A 19,410-nucleotide genomic window follows, 5' to 3' on the forward strand; every position below is an offset into this window, starting at 1 on the left:
GACGTTAAATAAATACCAGCAATCATTCACATTTAGATGGTGAATCAGGCCAATGAGTCATCCGCGTGTTATCCTTTGCATTGTTCACAAGGAAGTGAGTCCAGCGAGGCTTAAGGCTAAAGGATCCTCGTTTCATTTAATGTCTCCTATTAGTGAAGTATTTATCTCTTCCTCCATTTCCCGCTCCTTCACCCCTTGGGCTTTGTGTTGACACTAGGCAACCAATTGTGAGACTTAAAGAAAGAATTAAAAACATCGTATCATATATGCATTTAAAAATGTTTTTTTTTTTTTTTTAAATGCAAATCCCCACACAAACAAACAACAAAACAGAACAATACAGTGGTCGTTTTATTTGTCTTTGATGTCCTGCCTTAACTCATGTGACTCAGTAGAGAGACAAACGGCGGTTTGTGAACTGTATAAAAGATCACGACTCGAAAAAAAAGGGAAAATAGAGCCGGCAAGTATTGACGTCTCCTGATTGTGGAACTAATCAAGCTTCGCTTATCTCCACACCAATCAACGACTCTCATGATTCACTTATCGATTGACTTGTATTGGCGACGAGCCTCGGCCGCAATGTTTACCGCCTTGTCAAAAATATTCAGTGCAGCATTTGGTCGTCCCTTCTTGTCTCCCTGTTTGAGAGACACTGTTCATTGCCAGCATATTGTGTAAGGATTCATCATGCTGCCGTTGTTGACAGACTTGACTGTCACTTGTCAAAATGCCAAGCAGTCACAAGGGATGGAGCGGAGACAACACACACACACACACACACACACTCTCTCATGCACGCATATGAACGTAGGGGGAGGAGATTGAAAGTATCCAAGTAACAGAAGGATGCCATCTTGTCTGTCAAATACAAGTTCTTGATGGAAAAACAGCAAAACTCAAATTTTTTTTTTTTGACAAAAAATCACTGAGTCACAACAGAGAAAAAGGGGGTAGAAAGATTTCCGTAATTCTTTTACGGTAAAAAGATACAACATAAACTTTAAGTTAAAAAATAAATGACATATACACCGTGATGAGGTGTTTCCAACATGTTTATACGTGCTATTTTATTTTCACAAACACGTGGATCGTAAAAGTAACGAATCTGTTTGACTATAACTTAATTCATAAGATTTATAGAAGACAACTTTAAACTTAATCATTTTTTCCCCCCATCCATTCATCTATTACCTGCTGCGGAGAGAGTGGAGCCACACACAGCTGTCACTGGGCAGGGTTCATCCTGAAGAAACTGCCATGCTATTATTATCACGTATCAAGAGAGGGAAGGATTGTTTTAAAATGAATAAAATACGCATATAAACATTACAATATTCTGCATTGCATTCTGTGGTGTAAAACTATGGAACAGTATGGGCGATTTAAAAAAACATTCATACATCATATACAGAGATGAGATGGGTGTTCATTAATTTTTTTATTTTATTTAGAAATGTATATATTAATATAATATATGATTGCTGTTACTAAGTTTCCATTAATGTATTCGTTTATGTTCAGTTTAAATGGGTTATTTGCGTGTATTACAATTTGTTTATTAAAGTGATTATAATTATTATTATTAGCACTAATTATTAAGGAAGCGGGATAAACATATAATATAAATAAGGGTGAAGGGGTGCGGATTTGTCTCGACTTCTTCCCACTCCTTTTGAACATGTGTTTAATTTAAAAAGTTGAATTCATGTGTTTTCCCTTTGTTGTTGTTTTGCTATTTCGTGTTGACTCCAAGTTCAAGTAGAAAATCAAAATTAAGTGGTTGGTTGTTTTTTTACCTGCTGGATTTAAATGAATTTCCTTCCTTAAATTCATGGATATCTCTGCTTTATTGTGCTTGTGTTTTCCATTTGAAATAGCTAATTCATTCAAGGTTTAAGAATACTAAAACAGTTAAATAACAGTTAAATACCATGTCACACCTGACATGACCAGAATACTGCAATTGCACTTAAAGCTGATTAATGAATAGTGTATTCTTTTGATTAAAAACTTGGGTCAGTATTTTGGAAAGACCTCCACATCAACAGCATTTCACACAAGATCACCATCGATAAGACTTATTGAATTTATTAGCTTTATGACATAAAAACTGTCAACAATGTCAATGTGTAAAGAGTCGATAAAATATCTTTAGGAAATCAACATTTCCTGAGCAGAGTAGGTTCTATACGTGACGTTGTCAGACTGCCGGCCACTGATTGGTCAAAGTGCCGTCACAGGAAGAGACGTCCGACACAAGAATCAAGCGGAACAGAGTCTGTGCTCCGGTCATGGAGGAAGTACTGAACAAATAGTTTTAATTAACCGATTCTAATGATTCAGTTACACCAAAAACAACTGCTTTACAAGCCAGTAGTCACTGGTTTGTGTGTGTCGCGTGTAAAACGAAGTCACTACAGTTTGGAGTGATGACTCCGCCCACGTTGAGTATAGGTACTATTTTTTGTAGTGGAAAATCAACCGAAACTGTGCCGTGCCGTGCCGTGCCATGCTGTGCGGTGCCGAGGTGAGGTGAGTCGAGGCAAGCTGGGGCCATAGTGGAAAAGGGCCAATAGAGATGAGAGAGGAGAGCATCTGCTTTACATATATACTATGCTCAAATGACACATAATGTGAAATTACTTGCTCCTTTTTTTATTTTTATTCCTGTTTCTTTCTACTTCAGGCTGTTGCTCCCAACTGTTTTACAGATGGTGCAGGTCCACCCTTCACTTTGTACATACTTTATCTTGCACTGCATTCACCCCCTCGCCATCTGTCTCCTCTTTCTTTTTTTGATTTTCTTTTTTTGCCTTGTTCACTTGTTCAATATGGACTCATGGTTTTGGACGTGTTTGGTTTGTATATGTGATAATCCTGACGCATGCCATTACACCGCTACAGATCAAGGACCGAGCACCAGAGAAACCTTTCTCTCTTTAACTGTATGTGCTCGCTGTTTGTTTACCTTGGTGCCCAGTGGCCCCTTACCAGATGGGCTGGTTGTCTCAGAGCCACGGAGAGGATATCAGTGCAGCAGCAGAGTGCGCCTCATGCCAACCAACTCATAGTGATCAGAGACTATATCCTCTGCTCATTTAGACACATAGATCCACATGCAGAACAGAGGGGGAAAAAAATACAGAAAACACAACACACAGATGAATGGTTATAATCAACATTTAAAATCATAATCCAGTACCTCTGTGAAATGCAGCGTGGACGTATTTTGCAATAAAAATCTAATCAAATCATGATTTCTTCATTTCTACAACATGCAGCAATGAGACGATTGTGTCCACGCTCGCACTGTTCGTCCTGTATCCGTGTGACTCAACTCTCAGAGCTGTCGTAGTGGGGGCCATGACTCACACTGAAAGCTTTTGACTTCATTGTGGGCTTATTTGCTCGAATTATATAAATATAGCATATTATACAGGCCACGATTTCCATAATCACTTTGGCTGGTGTTTGATTTTTCTACTTTCGTTCCAATCAAAGAGGAAATTGCAGGCATGTTTGAGCCGACACAACAGCCCGAAACAAAATCTGCAAATGTACCAGCGACAGCTAAAAAAACAACAAGTCACTGGAGTCCCACAAGTGTACTTCAAATTGTTTATACGGTTAAATTGTTGTGTCGGAGGCAGAGCTAAGGAGGGGTGTTTTTTTTTTTTGTATGTGTGTGCGCTGCTACACACTCCCCCTTTTTCAATCCTTAGGATCAACCAGTGACAACTCCAGTGGCATCGCTAGGGCATATTGATCGCGTAGCTCCTGGAACCACCGTGTAAAACTGTGTTGTGAGGAATGCAGAACAAAAACAAGAAAATCTCAACCAATAAATTCTGCAGACACATTTAGTGAACCCTTTGTGATTTTATTTTTCTTTTCTGGGAGATGCATTGCATTAAATTAAAGATTATTCATTCAAATCAAATCCAGAAATGTTGACATTTCATACATTTCAATCAGTTTTCAGAGAAGAACTCAACACTGCATATGTAAGCAATCAGGTGGAAATCAATAGATCCCTTTATACGCTGTTGTGGGATACATTTTTGCCTGTAAAGTCCATATAACGACAGCCAAAATACATCCAGTAGTGAATATACGCTAATGAGTGCAAGGCTGCCAAAACGTGTGGGTGGGTGGACCTAAACATTTCTGTCTATGCTGCTTTGTATTCTAGTTTTAGGCAACAATTGCTCTAATGTAACATAACTGAAAAGCATGGGAAGGTCCTTCTAAGTAGTAAAAATCCACTTCAGGATAAAACAGCCACTTAGAAATCAGTGTAAAGCAGATGTAATACAACAAAAACAAGGAGTTGCACTAAATTGTTGTTGCAATAAATGTCTATCCCTAACCCTAACCAATTCCTTCAAGCAGGAACACACTCACTTTCACATTGCCTTGACGTATCTCGGTCAATTTAATCAATTACAAGACTTTCAAGTCAAAAGGCTGAGGGGGATGCAAGAGTAACAGCTACAGCAGAGGAATCCAATATAATATCTGAATTAAATATGTGTTTCCAAAGGACATATCTCCCTTTGTACAAAAATCATGCCCAAAAAAAATAAAAATCCATGTACCAAATTTCACGGAAGTCTGTCCAGTAGTTGAAATATAATTTGGAGCAAAGACGGGGGCAGCAAAGAATAATTTGACAACTTCATGAGCCAAATCAGCCAAAACCTTGTATGACAAAAGCAGAGAAGGGTGACGCGTTCCCCAGCGCACGTTTCCCACTGTTAAATGCAACTGGTGATTATTGGGATTAGCTGACGGTCCGGCGACGTGACAGGCACGGTTTACTGGAAAAGGACAACCTGCAGCTGAGAGCTAATTGGAGCGAGAAATAGCATCATCAATAGTGTACGTTGAGAGTGAATGGTGACCCCTATGTCCCTATGTCAGCTGGGATTTGCTCCAGTGGCCCCACAACCCTCATGTGGAGGATAAAGTGTGATGAAAAAGAGCACACAGCCATGGTCCAATTAAAGCTGGTACGTGCACATGTTCATACAGTAAATGTGCCCTTTTTTTATTTTTTTTTATTCCTTTTTTTTAGTTCTGTTTCACTGACAAAAACATTATGTGTCAATCAAACAAATAATGCAACGCTTAGAGAATGAGGAGGAACTCCACTCCTCTGAGTGTGTGCAGACATGCACACTGGCTGTTAATCCTTCTTTGTTCCTTCATATCTGCACAATCTTCTTCAAAGAACTAAACAGTGGCAGCCCGTCCATAGAGGGCGCCAGGGCGCCGCCCCGCCAGTCTCACGTGGAGAAGAAGAAGATAGGGTCATCATTTGAAATAAATGATAAAAAACGTGGAAAATTGAACTAAATGAGCTACACCTTATACAATCCGCGACTCCCATGTGTAATCTGCATTCAAATGTAGTTTAAAAAAAAACGTTCTCTCGCTCGTTTACAGTGCTGGTCAAGTGACGTATTTCCTGTTCCTTTGTTTATTGTTTACAACAACTTTATAAATGAATGTTTACTGCATATTGTGAGGATGTGTATTTTTGAGCTTTTTTTCCCTCTCTGTTTTTGATTGACACCACCAAAAAACTTACATCTCAGACTGAACAAAGCCTCATGTTGGGGGACACACCCCTTCAGTTTAGAAATGCTTGTATTCATGGATGTTTAGTGTTGTTCAATGTTGTGCACCTCTCTCGCACTTGGCTTCAATGCGTAAACATTTCTCTGTAGCAGCCGTCGTCGACCATCACTCCCTTGATGTGCTTACCTAATGGGTTGTCATTAATCTGTAATTGCCTGTGATCCTGCTGCAGAAAACTATCATGAATGGATGACCATTTGCATATGTTTTTTTATAGACAACCTTTAGAGCGGAGAGCGTGTTCATTTCCAGGCTCACACGCCTTCATTTGAGCCACTCCAGCTCAATTAGTTTGGCTCTAATGCATCAGTAAATTGTTATTTTCAGACATTTCTAATATAATGTGAATACATTTGGTCAATATTGTGCAGCGGATAGAAAGACACTTCATAAGAACGTGGACTGTTGTTGTTGCTGTTGTTTGCGGTGACAAAAACTTTGGTTATAATACATATTTATGAGTTGCTCTGGATAATATTGATTTTTCAGGACTGACAACCTAATGACCGCTAATCTGCGAGCCAATATGATTATCAATCTTCCCTCTCCTATCAGCTGAAGATGCTCTTTGACAGGCAGATTACCGGAATACACTGAGGTTAGATGCTCAGTGTACCCTGGCTACTGTGCTGAGGGTTACAAATGAACTAATATAAATGTAAATAAGGAGCAATGATACAAAATGATACATCGTATATTATTATTTTCAACACTAGTATTAGAACAGTAAGAACAGTATGAACAGTATGGAACAATGTGACGTAATGTAATGTGAAAGTTGGTCTGGTATATGAACAAGCTCATACAGCATTTGGACATACAATAGTAGGAGGAACACGTGTGTTATCAATGACATTGCTCAGTTGCACTCCACAGTCCTGCTGTTGTTCAAGTATGAGGGGAAATCATGTGATATACGTGAAATACTTGTCAGTTTAGCGTGTAGAAGCAATACAGAGTGTCCCGTGGACAAAGCCTGATGGCTGCACATTTGTATAGGCCATTTAAAAAAAACCTGCAGAACACTGACTGGTCCAAATGACTCCTACGAGATGGCTGCTCATACCATGACAGATCCACCTCCACGTTAACACTTGGCAAAAGACACTTTGGGTTGAATGTATTTTTATTTATTTATTTATTTACTAATATACGATGTATAATTTGGTATCATTGCTCCTTATTCCAGCAACTATATAAATGAAATGAATTTAAAAAAGATTAGTCCATTACTTTATCTTTACTCGGTTTGTTAGTTGCTTATTATTATTATTTTCTATATTCTGGATCTTTTGAGCACATCTTGTGCAGAGGTTGTCATATGAATAAAAATCATCATGTTTTTGTTTTTTGTTTTTTTAGATGTCCACCATTGTCACTTTGTGCCAAATTCAGCTGTCCATTGATGGCACATTTACGTTATGCCTCTAATCTAATGAATGGTGACTGTCATTGTAAGTCTTTCATAAGCGGTAAAGAAACATGTAATGACTATTTATGCACAGGTCTCCAAAATAGTACAAGATAAGTTATAAGTGTGTAATAAATTACAGCAGTTAATGCAGGCAATGTGTTGTTTAAAATGTAAATGACATAAACCTAAAGAGACTTGACTTGATCTTCATTATAGATTCATCTGCTCATTATCATTAAATATTGACATATTCGGCACAATGTTCTGAAGCTGAAATTATTAATAACAATAATAATAATAATAATAATAATAATACATTTTATTTTCAAGCGCTTTTCTAAATACTCAAAGACACCTTACAGAACATAAAAGCAGCAAAAACAACATCAAAAAGTAAAAAATTGCTGCCTGTAACAATAAACCAAGCAACACCCACGGAAATTAAGTTGTCCTATAAAACAAAACAAAAAATAATAAATAAATAAAAGTGCAGTGTGTAAGAATTAGTGACATCTGCTCCTTCTCCTTCCCTTTCTCAAACATCTCAAGGAACTTCAGCACTCATTCAGCTGCTATAGAGATGTATCAGAGAAGGCTCCATAAAAAAAGCCTCTTACCTAAAGCAATAATATACATTTACAAACTCATTTCTGACAATAAACACTCACACTAAAGGTTACAAGCCAGATCTTTAATGCAAATATCTAATCAGCCTATAATACACGGCAGCAACCAATTTGTTTTCAGCTCTAAATATAACATTAGGGCTTCTGTCAAAGGGAAGTGAGTTTTCATTCTGAAGTTTCCGTCCTAAGATCAGCAAAGAGATTTAGTCCAAAACTGTCACAGACTGCTGCTTCACTGCACGTCTCTGTCTGTGAGCAGCAGAGTGTGTGTGTGTGTGTGTGTGTGAGAGAGAGAGAATCTGGAAGCTTAGTCTTATGTCTACAGGAAGATTTATGGACTATCAGTGGGATTTTGAGAAGCAGTCCAAACTCAAGCCAAGCAAATGTAGAGACTTCAGAACAGGGATGTTTGAGCTCTTGTTTTTTTTTTGTACAGATACACAGATTCTCTTTGTGGGCACTGACATTGAAGTGCTACAGTGAACACATGCAAAATGCAGTTTGATTCTGTTACATATGACACAGATATGCATCTGAAATTGTGATGAAAGTAATTTATTTGTCACTTTATTTGTCCACTTTCTGGTGACAAAAGCTTTCCCTTTCATTATTATTGCTGTGAGTGAATTCAGATGGTGGATGTGAACACAACATTGTCACTTCAGATCATCGTCGCCTTCTCACCGGGAAGTCCAATTATGGCACCTTTATTACAGATAGATGCACTGTCAACACAAATGCATCTATGCAACAATGCACCAGAGAGTAGGATCTCACGTGAACACCAAATGAAATCACAGATACGATGGCTTTGAAAATCAATGAGGCGTGAGATATGAATCTCACATAATTTGAGACGTTCCGTGGGCGAAAAAAAACAACAACAACAGCCTTTAGATGAGATTCTTCCCCTCTTCGTGCCTACGCAGGGAATAGTTTGGTGATAAATATCATTGGGAGGTTTCACAACCTTCTCATTGGCTCTTAAGTCACAAACCCTCATCATATAAAGCGGGAGGACCCGCTCCAGCCGCCTTTTACCGCTGGCAAGCGCTCAGGATCAAGTCTTGACACCCTTTACGCACTCGTGTGCTTGGACGGGCTGTGGATAAGCGCACGCACGCACGCGATCAGTTCATCGAAGGAAAGGAGTTTTATATTCAGCGGGTAGATATATTTGACATTAACTGTGCATCGCATCAGTGTTGAGTGTGGTTTGTTAGCGGGAAAAAAAGTTATCTGGACTCGCCTGGCACCATTATTTTACGCGTAAGTAAAAAAAAAAAAAAAATCCGGAAAATGTGATTGTTTTATTTGTTTAAAACAATTTAAAAGTCGTTCGTTTCAATTGTGTAAGGAAGACTTATGTTGCATAATGTCACCATTGCACAATAATTGTGCAAAAGCATGTGCGTTTTGGACACTAAAACCTGAAAGAAATGTCTTTTGAAAGAAATGTCTTCGCTTCTTGGCTGCAACGTATTTTAACTCTTCCTTCAATTACTTGATTAAAATTGTTTAAGGGGATGTTTTTGCAAAAACAAAACAAAACACATGCATATAGATTTAAGGCTTATGTCTTGAGGGGAATACATTTAAACATTAGTTATCGAGTAAAGTCTGTTGGTTTTGTCAGTTGTCATTTTTGGATGCAATGTCTCTTCATGCATCACTGCTCTGTTCACAGAGAAACTGAGTAGAGGCATCTGAGTGGGCATGTGGCTATTGGAGAAGCTCCGTGGCTCTGTGGAGAGTAGTGGGAAACAATCTCAACAAACGCAGACAGCAGAGGCCATTCCTGTCTCTGTTTATGCCAATGTCCTCACTCCAGAGAAGATCCCAGATTTCTTCATCCCCCCTAAACTCATCTGTTGCCCACCTGAGGAGTCTCTGACCTCAGAACCTCAGCTCTGCTCCACCCTGAGACCTTCCTCCTCTGATCATGCCATCTGCAGCCAGAGCCCCAGAGCTCGCAGAAGCAAGAACCCCTGCAGCCCTCGCCTCTTCTCCCGCATGGCGGATGCACGCAATCTCCAGAAGTCTGCCAATCGTCACATCATCCAGATAGAGAGTGCAGATGAACCAGGTGCCGGATCTGCAGACAGAGTCAAAGTTGAAGTCAACACTAATGCAGACCCCCAGTCACAGACTGCAATGTCTCTTCCCTATGTACCTAAGGCTCAGACCTCCTATGGCTTTTCCACCCTGGTGGAATCTCCTCACACCCGACGCAAGGAGAGCCTGTTCCACAGTGACCCGGGCAGCCCGCTCACCTCCCCAAACTCACAGAGGCGCTCCCAAGGGGGGACTTTACTGACCCCTGCTGACTCCAACCCCTATCGCTATTTCAGTGGTGGAGAGAGTGACACCTGCTCCTCAGCAGAGTCATCCCCCTTTAACTCCCCTCTCCTGTCCCGCTCTGCCTCTCTCTTACGATCCATAACTCAGGAGACACAAGCAAAGGTGAGGATTTCAGTTTATGTGTGTGTCTGAGAATAAACAAACAGATACAGAGCTGTAGAGGACCGTGTTGTAAAAGTGTTTTCCTTGTTTAATCAATGTGAGTCTTTCTGTATGTTTACTTGCTCACTTTGTCTCTCTCTCTGTCTCACTAGGTTTCTCGTGCCAAGCGTTCCCTGGCGCGGCACAGTTCTCTCTCCACTGACGACTGCAGCTCAGCAGACAACAGCCCCAACATGCAGCGCCGCCGCATGCGCTGTCCCCCCTCTCCTGCCTTCCGTGGATGTAAAAACAGTGGACTTCGGGGGGCTGCTTCCAACCTCCTGCAGCGCGAGCACACCGTCAACCTCCACAAGGGGGGGACACTGAGGCTGAGCACTCACTATGACTCGGAGGCTGCTCGGCTGCGGGTGCGCGTGCTCACGGCTGAGGCCCTTTATGACAGGCAGACAGATCTTAAAAGCATTAACTGCTGTGTAGCACTTTACCTAAACCCTGGCAAGCAGCAGAAACAGAGGAGCACCATTATCAAGAATAGCAGGAATCCCGTGTTTAACGAGGACTTTTTTTTCGATGCACTGCCTCAGGCACAAGTAAAGAGTCTGGCCATGAAGATAAAAGTAGTGAACAAAGGAACCAGTTTGAAGAGAGACGTGCTTCTAGGAGAAAGAGAGGTGTTGCTCAGTGAGCTGCTTGATGGCCTTTAGGGAGCTCCTGTCAAGACTGGAATGAAAACAAGCAGCTACGCACTGTGAGGGCCCTCTTTTTTTGCTCTGGCTATATTTTTTTTTTTTTTTATCCCTCTCCACAAAATTGGTACACACTGGACAGGAGAGAGCATGCTGATGACAGGGATCCAAGCACACTGTGTTATGTACATCAAAGGACACAAAGCAGATGCCTCTGTTGAATTAATTCCCACTTTTTCCCGTCTTCAGGTTCTCTATCTGTTTTCAGAGATCAGTGTCAGACCAGGTCCAACAAACCACCAACATTTACATGTTTAATAATCGTTTAGCAATGTGAACTGTGCATCTGTGGTCCATGTTTGTGTATTTATTGAGCTTACAAAAGGTGTTGCCTCCTCTGAAGAGCATTGTGACGTGGGACAATAACATATCGACTGTAATGCAATGATGATCCTGTGTGAGCTGACGGTGTATTTTTGTAATAATGCAGTAACATTACATGTGTGTTTTTGCACGCTCCTGTGTAAATTTATAATGCCATTATGTCGTTGAAAGAATTTATATTTGGGAATTAGATTTTAATGGCTTGTGGTTGTACTGTTGATATGAATGTTGTTATGTAACGTGCCTTTGAACTCACAAATAAAAATATTAAACTCACACTGATGATTTTTTGTTGTCTGTTGTTTGTTTTTGACCCTACAGTATTGACTTGGTAATTTTGTCCTCTGATAATTCCTCTGGCTCAAGCACAAGCCCTGGGAAATAATTCTAAACCCCTCTTCTGCGCGCCTTAATTTCGGCAAAGGGTGAGGTAGGGTCCGCTGAGACATGCACAGGCTGTGTCATTTGTGAGGCTTTTAATCCTAGTTCTCTGCACACATTATTGTCTTTGTGAGCATTCAAATTCCCTGTTTAATCAAAAAAAAACATGCTTCCTGTTTAGGCTGCTCTCCAGTGATTTTCAAATTGTTATTAAGGAAGGCAGGAGGTAAAATCATGGCTGAGTTGCTGGTTGGAACACTCTCTCCTGCTCCATGTACAAGAGAGGTTATATACTGAATTACGTATTATATATCTGGTCAATAAAGGCATATTTTTAATGTGGAAATAAGTATATGTTCAAGAGTTATAAAACATATCTTACTACATTTGACTGGCACTGATGAGCCCAGAGTAATATCCAAGTTTGGATCATATACCTCCCCTACTGGTGAAACACGAGAATGACTAAAATTGGTATAGTAGAAATCTCTCTTTTGTCTATGTCCAATGGAACAAAACAATGATTGGATGGAATTTCTTGCAAGAATATGGAAAAAAACACATTTAAAGTGTAAAGCAAAACTGTCCAAGTAGTCAATTAAACTAGCAAAATTAAAGCGAAGCAATAGATGCAATCCAGTGATAATTGTGCTGCATATCAAAAAGAAAAAAAAAGGACAAGACAAGTGATCTGTGTCACCCATTGTATTCCTTATTGGAACTGCTCTATATAATCCATCCAAGCCTTTCTTTTTAAATAGTTGTTGACCTATCCTGTTAACACATGTGAGAGTCTATTGAAATATCTCTCAACAAGCAGCCACAGAGGCACTGTGAGCTAAAACATGATTCATTTCCTTTTTTGTAAACATAGTGAGGCAAATTAATCAAAAGTAACCATCCAACTTTACTTTGATTATAGGCATAATCAAAGGACTCAAAGGCAGATACATTTGGAAGCGATGTTTCTTTGTTGAGCTCCTAGATACATCTTACTTTTGGTGCATGCTCTACATTAAAAAATTAGAATTTGAGGTATCTTATTGGGAAAAGCAAATATTAGGTATTAACTGCAATTAAAACAGGGTTATTGAGGACAGACCAATGATTGTTGCATGAGTAGTGCTGAATGATACAATATTTATCATTGATCTTGAGGTCAGATGATAAATCAGTTTTACCAAGTTCAGTCAGCATAATATATAATATCAGACTAATTGTAAGGTGAGACAACTGAATTCCCTTTGTATATGACCACTTTTTAATCCATACTGTGTATAATATAATTAATGTGTATTACACATGAACTAACCTTATACAGAATTTACACATATTCAACATTTATTGATGAATTGATGAATTTATAAACTAATGATATTGTTCACCGCTCCACTCTCGTGAAAAGCTTCAGGACACGTCACACCATTGAATTTATGAATTCAAAATAAGGTAGATGACTTTTCACTCTGTGGAGGATTACAGTCACGGTGAAGTTGCTATCTATTATTTCCAGTGAATTCAAGAAGGTCCATGATATCTACAGTATGAACAGTGTCTTTGTGTGATGATGTCATGAGATCTTTCCAGGTTGATTGGCGGCATTAACATCAGTCATGTGTGTTTCAAGATGTTTAAGCAGACTCAACATGACAGAAATGACAACTTGAATGCATTTCTGGGCAATATTAGACACTTTTAATTGAGAATTTATGCTATGTCCCACATACATACAAATAATCAGAGGGCAAATGGGGCAGGTGCTTGAGCACCACCTGGAGTCTATCTGTGCACATGAATGTTATTACCCTCCCAATATTTAACATTAAAGTCAAAGTCAGCTTTATTGTCAGTTCGTCACATGTACCAGATATACAAAGAATCACAAACAAAACACTGCATTGTCGGGAGAGCGAGGGCCGCTGTGTCCACACGCGCCGCCATAAAGAAACTGTTGCCAAACATTATTAACGTCATCGCTGTTAAATAAAATACAATATTTAAAAATAAGCCTTAGTATATAACTATGACATAGTTTTAATGAAATATTTAATGTAATTCATTTGCTCGCTCTCTCTCAGTGGCTCCACTGTCTGTGCCGGTGACCCTAGTTGGTTGGTCTGAACAACCATAACAAACGAAGCCGTCAGCTGGTACGGCATTCAGCTCATGTGCACCATGGGAAATGTAGTTCTTTTTAAACTGCCAAGCGTAGCTCACTCGGTATCAGGAAACCTCTTTAAAACCACGTTACCCACAATCCTTTGCTGGAATGACATACGTAGAACTGTCAAACAACACACGCCATCTTGACATCACCCTCAAAATGGCAGAAAGATGTAAGCTAGAAAACGAGTCCCGGCTGACGCTCGTGCCCTGTGTTATTTAAAAACACACTCGTCAGTTTTCCTAGAACATGTGGTAATGGGGATGGTGTCCGGTGCGACAGTACTGAGCCTGTAAAATGGACATAACGACGGCGGTTTTCAACGCGGCCAGAGATGGTAAGCTAAAACTTATCCAGAAGTTGCTGTGCAACAAAACTCCTGAGGAGCTGGAGGCTTTAGCCGAGGAGAAAACACAGGGAGGCACTCCTCTGTTGGTAGCCTCCCGATACGGACATTTAGAGGTTGTAGATTACCTTCTTGAACACTGCAAAGCAAATGTTGAACTCGGTGGTTCGGTTAACTTTGACGGTGAGACCATCGAGGGGGCTCCGCCGCTGTGGGCGGCTTCCGCAGCTGGTCACCTTCCTGTGGTGAAGACGCTACTGAAACACGGTGCCTCGGTGAACAACGCAACATTGACTAACTCTACGCCTCTACGAGCCGCCTGCTTCGACGGTCACTTGGAGATCGTGCGCTACCTGGTGGAGCACAGAGCCGACATGGAGGTCGCCAACCGCCACGGACATACCTGCCTCATGATCTCCTGCTACAAGGGCCATAAGGAAATAGCAAAGTTCCTCTTAGACCGCGGAGCAGATGTCAACCGTAAGAGTGTGAAAGGAAACACCGCCCTTCACGACTGTGCTGAGTCGGGCAGCCTGGACATCATGAAGATGCTGCTCAAGTGCAATGCCCGCATGGAGAGAGATGGGTACGGAATGACCCCGCTCCTCGCTGCAAGTGTCACAGGTCACACCAACATTGTGGAATATCTCATCCACCAGCCTCGCTCCTCCAGAGAGGAACGCATTGATGCACTTGAACTCCTTGGGGCTACTTTTGTTGACAAAAAGCGGGATCTCTTGGGGGCGATGAGGTACTGGAGAAGGGCTATGGAACTGAGGCAGCCGGGCGACAAAGCTGGATCCCTGGCAAAGCCTCCCCCTGGTCCCCCAATCCCTGCCTATGGTTGTGCACAGGAGGTGAGCACAGCGGAGGAACTGGAAGCTTTGATTACAGATCCAGACGAAATGAGGATGCAAGCATTGTTGGTACGAGAGCGCATCCTGGGACCGTCGCACCCAGACACCTCTTACTACATCCGTTACAGGGGAGCTGTGTATGCAGACTCGGGCAATTTTGAACGCTGCATCAGCTTATGGAAGTATGCTTTAGACATGCAGCAAAGCAATTTAGACCCTCTTAGTCCCATGACAGCCTCCAGTTTCCTTTCCTTTGCAGAGCTCTTCTCATTTGTTCTTCAGGACAGGGCCAAAGGCACCTTGTCAACACGTGTCACCTTCCATGATCTGATGACTGTGTTGGGGAAAAGTGTGAGGGAGGTAGAGAGAGCTGTGGCACAGAGAGACAACCCTCCAGAACCTTCACAGTTCACCAAGGCCCTATCCATCATCCTCCACCTTATCTTTCTGCTGGAGAAGCTGGAGTGCAGCCCAGAGCAGGAGCACCAGAAGAAGCATACAGTATATCGTCTACTTAAATTAAACCCCCGAGGTCGGAGCAACTTCACTCCTCTCCACATGGCTGTTGACAAGGAGACAACGTCGGTGGGACGCTATCCAGTTGGTCGCTTCCCCTCCCAGGCGGTGGCAGCACTGCTCCTAGAATGCGGTGCAGACATCGATTCACGTGATTGTGAGAACAACACACCACTGCACATTGCTGCTAATAATGGTTGTCCAGAGATTATGGCACTACTTCTGAAGGCCGGGGCTCACTTTGATGCCACAAATTCTCAGAGAAAGACAGCCTATGAGCTATTGGATGAGCAGAGCAGTGGGCTCCCGGCCCTTTACCCACTAAACTACATCACCCTTCAGTGCCTGGCAGCTCGCGCGGTTGAAAAGCACAAACTCCCTTACAGGGGACTCATCTCTGAGGAGATGGAGGCTTTCATTGAGCTGCACTGACTTTCACTACGCTCCCATGACAAGGAATCCCTGCACTACCACCGCTGTTGTCCTCCATACTTTATTATGACATGCACCAAAAGTCCTCCTGCACACTATTCTCTTCATCTCTGCCCTTTTGGACTCCTGCTTTACTCCTGCTTTACATCCTCATGTCTGACAAACCATAGCAATAAACATCCAGCCTGTAGGCATAAATCACTAGCTGAGATCTGATCAGTTATCTTCATGTAGATGTTTACAGTGATGGTTTCTACTTGCTATTTAAAGCTGTGGATAACATCAACTTGATATGGGCTTGAATACATTTTCCTCTCAAAAAAAGAGCATTGCAGTATGATGGTGCTAGTGTTGGTGATGTGGCTGAACCGAATACAAGTTGGGTTTTAGTGTTACTGATAGAAAGCATCTGATCAAAGTAGCCAGATAACATGCATGGAAATTAAAGAGTGGATGCAAACATCTTTTTGTTCTGTGAATCTTTGCAGAAAGGATGTATTTGAACAAACCTAATTTTTTTTCATGGTTCTACATGTTCACATATACCATGTGTTATGGTTTGAGTAGTGTTGAACTGACTGTGCCAAAAGTCAGCTATGGAGTTAGGCTCTGTTACAGATTGTGTTGCAAAATAAATAGCAACTAACATATATTCCACATTGTTTGCAGGCAATGTAATCTTGGGACATTCATAAAACATCTAGTTCCAGACAGTAAGCAACTCAAGTTGTTTGATATTTCAGACTGTGACATGATTTGACATCCTGCAGTCATATGACCGGTAAATGGAGCTGGTAGAAGAGTTTGACTCACACTTCCCAGTCTCCTGAAAGGCATTTATAACCTATTCAGTTTGTGATATTTCAATCAAGAGGCAACTTTGTTTTCAAGCAAAAAAAAATCACTTACGTGTTTTTCATGGGATGAAACTATTATTTAATTGTACATGTTTGTCTTGTGTTGAATCTGGGGATGCTTCACTGACAGTGAATTGATATCTTCTGAGTTTATGAACTTGGAATGTTTTCTTCTGCCTATTTCTGAACAATTTGAAACTGGAGCCTGAAATGTGCCTACATCCCTGTATTTCTGTGAAACGTCATTGTGAAGATATTTAATTCAATATCAGAAGCAGCTTCAGAAACAGGGCTTTGCATCATAACTGACTTTACACCCTCCTGTTGTATCTTAAGTAAAGGTCATAAGTTAACTGTCCAACTCGTGTTTTAAATCTCTTTGATTGAATTTTCCCTTTAATCTCAGATGCAGTTCACAGAAATTGAAAAGGTGGCCCTCAGGGCACTCCTGCATCTTAGTCTTATTTTTAATTGTCTCTTTTGTCTATCTTCTGTTATCATGAATGTTTTATTTGTTTGTTTATATGCTAAGCATCACCAAGTTGAATGCACATTGAGTCTCCAACTTACATTCAGGCTATGAACTGTTGCTGCCTTCATCTTTCTCAGCTGATACGTTTAACTGATGATAACTCAAGAACAAAAGTGTGTTGAAGATACTTGAATAAAATTCAGTATCACAACGGGTTCTGTGTGCTTATCTGTGGAATTTGTAGTGTTGTTGTTGTTGTGCCATTTATTTTTCTGAATTCTAAATGTGGAAAAATGAGCTTTAATCATCCATAACTGGATCTGTCTGTACTCTACACTGTACACTGATTTGTCACGACTACTTGGGCTTGAGTGCTGTGGCTTACAATAGCAGCATTTGCATTAATAGCCACTTTACACATATCTAGATGGGTTAATGGTTGCGATAGTAGGACATAAACCACTACAACCACATCAGAGCAGCTATGTCTATAAAACGATTGCATTTAAAGAGTGTAAGACTAAATTAATTTGTTGTGCATGTGTTACATTAGTGCAATATTATAAATAAACAGTGCTCACTTAATTCCGCTCTTTTTACTAAACAAGGGCTGCTCTGCTCTAAAACAGGACACTGACATAAAGCATGACAGAAACTTGATCTTTCAGCGTCCAGCTCTCTTAAAATATAAATAGAGTGCAATTAACGTCACGGCTGCAGGGTAGAGGTAGAGACAGCGCACTTACCCTGCTAATTTTAGGGCTTTTGCCCTAGCTTCAACTCTGAAAGTGGGAGTAGTGTAATGCAATACAGTAAGGCAGTTCATGGGGTGACTGGCAGTGACAGTACATGAACAAAGAAGACTACATTATTCAGATGGGACATAGAAACAAATTATTATGATGGCATTACCTAATATAATTATCTGCTTTTGTAACTGTCCATTGTTGTTTCAAATGTCGCACATGTTGGCATAGTCGCTTTATAAACCCCAGTTGGTAAATTAGGGTACACATGTGTCCAAGTGTCATGAAACAAAACTGTGACAAGTTATAAAAGATCTTAAAAGGTCTCTGGGGGTGGGTGAAACCTCGTGGTTGTAAATATTTATATTATTAACTTAGGAAGCAGGCTCCAAGATATAAAATGGAAATAAAACTGGCTTTAAAAATGTGCTTTGCATTTTCAGAGTCATAAAGTTAAAAATAGTTTATGGAGTGCTTCTTCTGCCAACAAGAGACTTCAATACATTGTGGTATAACTAATCCAAGATGCATAAACCTATTGCATTACCACTTCCCACCCACAACAGCACGTAGTAATAATCTCCCACTAGATGTCACTAGCTGCAAATAAAGTCAGTCATACTGGCATCCTTTGTCCCTTGAGGACCATGTGATAGACTCAAAAGCCTATATCAGCAGATGTCATCGGCAGTGATCGCGGTTGCTTAATTTTCCACTCTTTATCACAACCTCTCAAGCGATATTTGTGTGAGGGAGTGGTAAGAGAAAGAGACAATGAGCTTCAAATAAAGGCATTAGGCAGAGCTGAATATTCATTTATAATGTATCTGGATGGGAAAAATGATGTGGATGGCAGAGTGTGTTTGCAGGGGTGTCTCTCGCACAGCACCATGCCAACCTACAACACCAAACCCCAACACCTCGGTTTGTGCCCTATTAGCAGACGTTTTTGTCATGTAATGTGACCTAAATACAACCAAAACGATAAGAAAAAACAAAGAAAGTCTTAGTGCATGAAGCATGTTTTACACCCAAAAGGAGATTTTTTTTTCTTCTCTCTTTTGTTTTTCCTTGAGATTTTTTAAGCTCAATTAATGGGTGCATGGACATCAGAGTCACCGCCCTGGAACAAAGCCCATGTTTCCCCCCCCCAGAAGGCTTATTTAACACGTTTTGCAAATTAAGGTCAGGATCACTTCCGTGTAATTTATTCCTTGTTGGATGATTTTCCTGCAGCCATTTCCATTTGATGCTTTCTTGCGAAATCAAAAAACATTTCAAATATACCATACAGTATATATCAATTAGTTTGTGAATAAAAGGAAAACCAGTTTTTTTTTTTTACTTTCCTCCAATGTACACAAATGTGACACATTCAGTGCATTATGGCATTGATAAGAATGACTGATTTATTACAATG

General features: G+C 40.6%; 2 protein-coding genes across 3 annotated transcripts; both read left to right on the plus strand.

The window, feature by feature from the left end:
• Window positions 1-8,789: 8,789 nt before the first annotated feature.
• On the plus strand, window positions 8,790-11,495 carry LOC131473916 (C2 calcium-dependent domain-containing protein 4C-like). 2 transcript variants are annotated; one of them, XM_058651659.1, is made up of 3 exons: window positions 8,790-8,853; window positions 9,374-10,149; window positions 10,302-11,495. In XM_058651659.1, exons 2-3 carry the CDS (start codon window positions 9,403-9,405, stop codon window positions 10,851-10,853), a joined length of 1,299 nt encoding a protein of 432 aa, XP_058507642.1. In that variant the 5' UTR covers window positions 8,790-8,853; window positions 9,374-9,402; the 3' UTR covers window positions 10,854-11,495. The 2 variants fall into 2 exon arrangements, with proteins under 2 accessions (XP_058507642.1, XP_058507559.1); XM_058651576.1 differs by lacking the exon at window positions 8,790-8,853 and adding an exon at window positions 8,868-8,955.
• Window positions 11,496-13,541: 2,046 nt separating this feature from the next.
• On the plus strand, window positions 13,542-17,459 carry fem1a (fem-1 homolog a). The gene has a single exon (XM_058643637.1). The coding sequence runs from the start codon at window positions 14,062-14,064 to the stop codon at window positions 15,913-15,915; it is 1,854 nt and encodes a 617-aa protein (XP_058499620.1). The 5' UTR covers window positions 13,542-14,061; the 3' UTR covers window positions 15,916-17,459.
• The last annotated feature ends 1,951 nt before the right edge of the window (window positions 17,460-19,410 follow it).

The sequence above is a fragment of the Solea solea genome, chromosome 1 (genome assembly GCF_958295425.1).
Source record: "Solea solea chromosome 1, fSolSol10.1, whole genome shotgun sequence".
In the NCBI taxonomy this organism is placed as follows: domain Eukaryota; kingdom Metazoa; phylum Chordata; class Actinopteri; order Pleuronectiformes; family Soleidae; genus Solea; species Solea solea.